We start from the raw sequence: 1,165 nt of genomic DNA, 5'->3' as shown, positions 1-1,165 counted from the left end.
TTGAAGAATGTTGGTAGCCAAACAGTTGACGGTAGCCATTGACTTTCATAGTATGTAATAAAATACCGTGGAAGTCAATGGCTACCGTCAGCTGTTTGGTTATGAACTTTCTTCAAAATATCTTCTTTTGTGTTTTTCAGAAGAATGAAACTCATACAGGTTTGGAACAATGGGTATTTGATGACAATCCCTTTAAAGTTTCCATGGATGTTATACGTTCTTCATGGAACCATCAGAGCCAATATAAGCCAATTTTAAGCGTAACTGAGCTGTTTTGGTCTTTTAATTTACAGGGATGCTTTGCTTAAGACACTGAGAGAGTGTGACTACAGCTTTCAGGAGTTTCTGATCTCACCAACATCTGTAAGCATGTCTCTTCATCTCTTAATAGTTTTGTATCCCAGTTTTGTTTTCATGATGGTTTTTTTTTGCCACAGCTTGGGATACCTAACTCTAGGCTCAGATACTTCCTCATTGCAAAGAGACCACCAGGATCCTTCTCATTCCCGACTTCAGCAGAGGTACTTTTCTGTTTAGATCTATTCTAACTAATGCAGCTGCAGTTGAATACTGAAGCTTTTCTTCTACTGGCAGATTATGGAGGGCTTCCCCATGTGTGAATCACCAGACAGTCTCACGGGTCCACACAATAATCCTACATCATCTGAATGTGAGGGAGAAAAGAGTGGGACGATCATTTTTAAGCTGGAGACAGAACAAGAGTTGGGAAGGAAGAGGATCCAGGACAGTCAGGAAACAGTTCGGAGGCTGCAGGACTTCCTGCAGGAGGGTAAAGAAGACATGGATCAGTATCTGCTGCCCCCCAAAACCCTGCTCAGATACGCTTTACTGATGGATGTAGTTCAGCCCAGCTGCAGGAGATCAGTCTGCTTCACTAAAGGGTGTGTGCCTTACAATATTAGTTTGTATTATGATAAATATGTAATTTATTTAATTTATACATTTATTTATATATTCTATAAGAAATGAAAAAACATATAAATTTATATTTAATTTTATAGTTATTTATTTTATTCATAAATGAACTATGTATTTTATTAAAATGATATATATATATTTAATTTATTTGTTTTTTACGTCATAATTATTATATAAAAATACATATAATTTTTTATATTATATCATTATAATTTTTTATATAAAT

General features: G+C 35.1%; 1 protein-coding gene across 1 annotated transcript; it reads left to right on the top strand.

The window, feature by feature from the left end:
• Positions 1–269: 269 nt before the first annotated feature.
• On the top strand, positions 270–902 carry LOC107580739 (tRNA (cytosine(38)-C(5))-methyltransferase-like; the record flags this gene model as incomplete). The annotated part of the gene is made up of 3 exons (XM_016266386.1): positions 270–363; positions 438–521; positions 595–902. Coding segments are annotated over 3 exons (486 nt in total), but the record flags the coding sequence as incomplete, so codon positions are not given.
• Positions 903–1,165: the final 263 nt, after the last annotated feature.

This window comes from Sinocyclocheilus grahami, unplaced genomic scaffold (genome assembly GCF_001515645.1).
Source record: "Sinocyclocheilus grahami isolate Dianchi unplaced genomic scaffold, SAMN03320097.WGS_v1.1 scaffold42611.1, whole genome shotgun sequence".
Classification (NCBI taxonomy): domain Eukaryota; kingdom Metazoa; phylum Chordata; class Actinopteri; order Cypriniformes; family Cyprinidae; genus Sinocyclocheilus; species Sinocyclocheilus grahami.
The sequence above is the reverse complement of the archived record's forward strand: the minus strand, read 5'-3'. Positions and strand labels throughout refer to the sequence as shown.